At 42.2% G+C, this 2187-nt stretch overlaps 1 protein-coding gene across 1 annotated transcript in view; it reads left to right on the plus strand.

Moving 5' to 3' along the window:
• The first annotated feature begins 7 nt into the window (after positions 1-7).
• Positions 8-2187, plus strand: part of NT5C3A (5'-nucleotidase, cytosolic IIIA) — a 50412-nt gene continuing 48232 nt past the window's right edge. The window contains exon 1 of the mRNA XM_014541097.1: positions 8-213. Within this exon, the coding sequence (XP_014396583.1) occupies positions 76-213 (138 nt within the window). The 5' untranslated portion in view covers positions 8-75. The remainder of the gene's footprint in view (positions 214-2187) is intronic.

The raw sequence follows: 2187 nt of genomic DNA on the forward strand, positions 1-2187 counted from the left end.
AGCTCGCGCTTCTAAGGCCCCCAGCGGCCCGGCGACCTGTTCTTTTCCGCTGGGGAGGCGCACGAGGATCTGCCCATGGATCGGGCGGCCGTGGCGAAGATGGGCGCGGTAGCGAGCGCCAGCGTGTGTGCCCTGGTGGCGGGGGTGGTGCTGGCCCAGTACATATTCACCTTGAAGAGGAAGACGGGGCGGAAGACCAAGATCATCGAGATGGTGAGTGCGGGTACCCTGCGCGCGGGAGAGCGGGAGAGAGGACCCGCGGGCTGGAATGCTAGGGGCGCCCAGGAGGACCCGTTCGGGACCCCCGATGGCGGCACTCGGGGCCTTGGTTATGTCTCTCTTTGAAACAGAAAGGCAGCGAAGAGGTGATAAGGAAACAAGCTACCTCCTGCTGCAAAGTCCGTTTCTATAGAGACAAACTGAACATCTGGACAGATTTCTCCTTCCTTCTCGCATCCCCTGCAAACCCTTGCAACTAATCCAATTCTAGCAGAGGGGTTGTTTCTGCACCGTGGCTAGGATGAGTTAGATCATGAATAGGTGTGCCTGCTCGGTGGTTAAAAGAATGCCATTAATCCAGTTGGAGTTCAGAACTGTTTGTTTTGTATTTGAATGCTATTTATTTCTTCTTGTCTCAAACCGCCAAGAGGTATCTTTTGTGTTCATTTACCCCCAAACCTCTTGCATGACATTTTAGAAGTCTATTTACAATTTTATTGTAATAGAATGTTTCGAGAATTCTATTTGAAGAGCATTATAAGGAGTGTTTGCAACAAAGTCAGAGGTTTTTTTTAAAAAAATTAGAGTTCAATAATCAAGACAGGTAACCCACTGAGTTGCATTCCAATGTACTTACTGGAGTATATACTCCAGGTATATTCCAGGTGAACATCTGGAGTCATATATTTATGACAAATCAGTTGACAGTCTACGACTTTACTAAATACTAATCATTTTAGGTTCATGTACTACTTAGAATATTTCAGCCTCAGCAATACGTTCTGATGGATCAGATAAACTATTTGGTTGCTTTTTGGCCTCAGGTTGAGTACAGAAATACTTTCCATTAATAAGAGTAAAAAAAAGAAATTAACTCCTTCATGCCTCATATGTCAATAATATTTCTAGGTTTTGTTTATTGCTAGCATTAAATTATTCTTGGGTTATTACTTTTTCTCCACTTGTATGCCCACAGCAGAAAGTTTTTATCTCAGACATTTCATTTTGTTTAGAGTGCTGTCCAGTGGAGAAAACTTTGGTGGCTTCCTTTTGTCCCAAACCAAAAACTTATTCATGAATATCTTTATGTGACCCAGAAAACTTAATTTTATGTTAGAAAAATATATAATACACATGTGAAAAGAAAACTGATTGTCATACCTTCTGGTGTGTAGTTCTGTCTGTAGAGCTGTGGGTTCGGCTGTTACATCACTTCTCTAAAACAAAAGAGCTAAAAATGAATGCTCTTGCACAATTCCACAGTGAAACCACCATGAACAGTTTGCCACCTTTGGGAAAAAAGAGATCAGGCAATCTTTACACATGCATATGTATACATACTATTATATTCAAATTGTGATATATGGGCTGACTGCTAGTAGCTATTAAAAGGAAAAAAGTCAAAAGAACTTGATGTTTTTAACTTGTAATTTTACTTCTTCAAATGAAATAAGCATTTGTTTGGGAATCTGAAGACCTAGATTCAAATCCTGGTTTTATCTCTTGGTAATAGATGTGTTTTAGAGGACATGCTCTGCCCACCTCACCCTCAAAACCCCCACCTTAGAGAATCTGAACAAACCCATAGATGCCCAGTGGATATAGCTGAAACTGATCAGAGGCAATGGAACCAGCAGTAATTACCTGCCCACAGTGGGCCTATCCATAGCTGACTAGGTAAACAAAGGACTTCTGGCACTGGATTTACTAGTAGTAGGATGTACTGCTTTGAGAATTTTTACGTAAGAGACACAGGGAGTTGCTAGTGGGCTGCCCACCCTGCTGCTGAAATGCTCTGTAAGACACCAAGATAGACAGACAGAAGGGAAGTCAGCCACAAGCCAGAGATAAGAGGGGCCCTTTCATGATGTTGCTGTTTCTTTCCCTTCAAGCCTATTTCTTTCTTTATTTTATTGTTTAAAGTATTACAGATAGTACATATGTCTCCTTTTTCCCCCATTGACCTCC

The sequence above is a fragment of the Myotis brandtii genome, unplaced genomic scaffold (genome assembly GCF_000412655.1).
Source record: "Myotis brandtii unplaced genomic scaffold, ASM41265v1 scaffold260, whole genome shotgun sequence".
Classification (NCBI taxonomy): domain Eukaryota; kingdom Metazoa; phylum Chordata; class Mammalia; order Chiroptera; family Vespertilionidae; genus Myotis; species Myotis brandtii.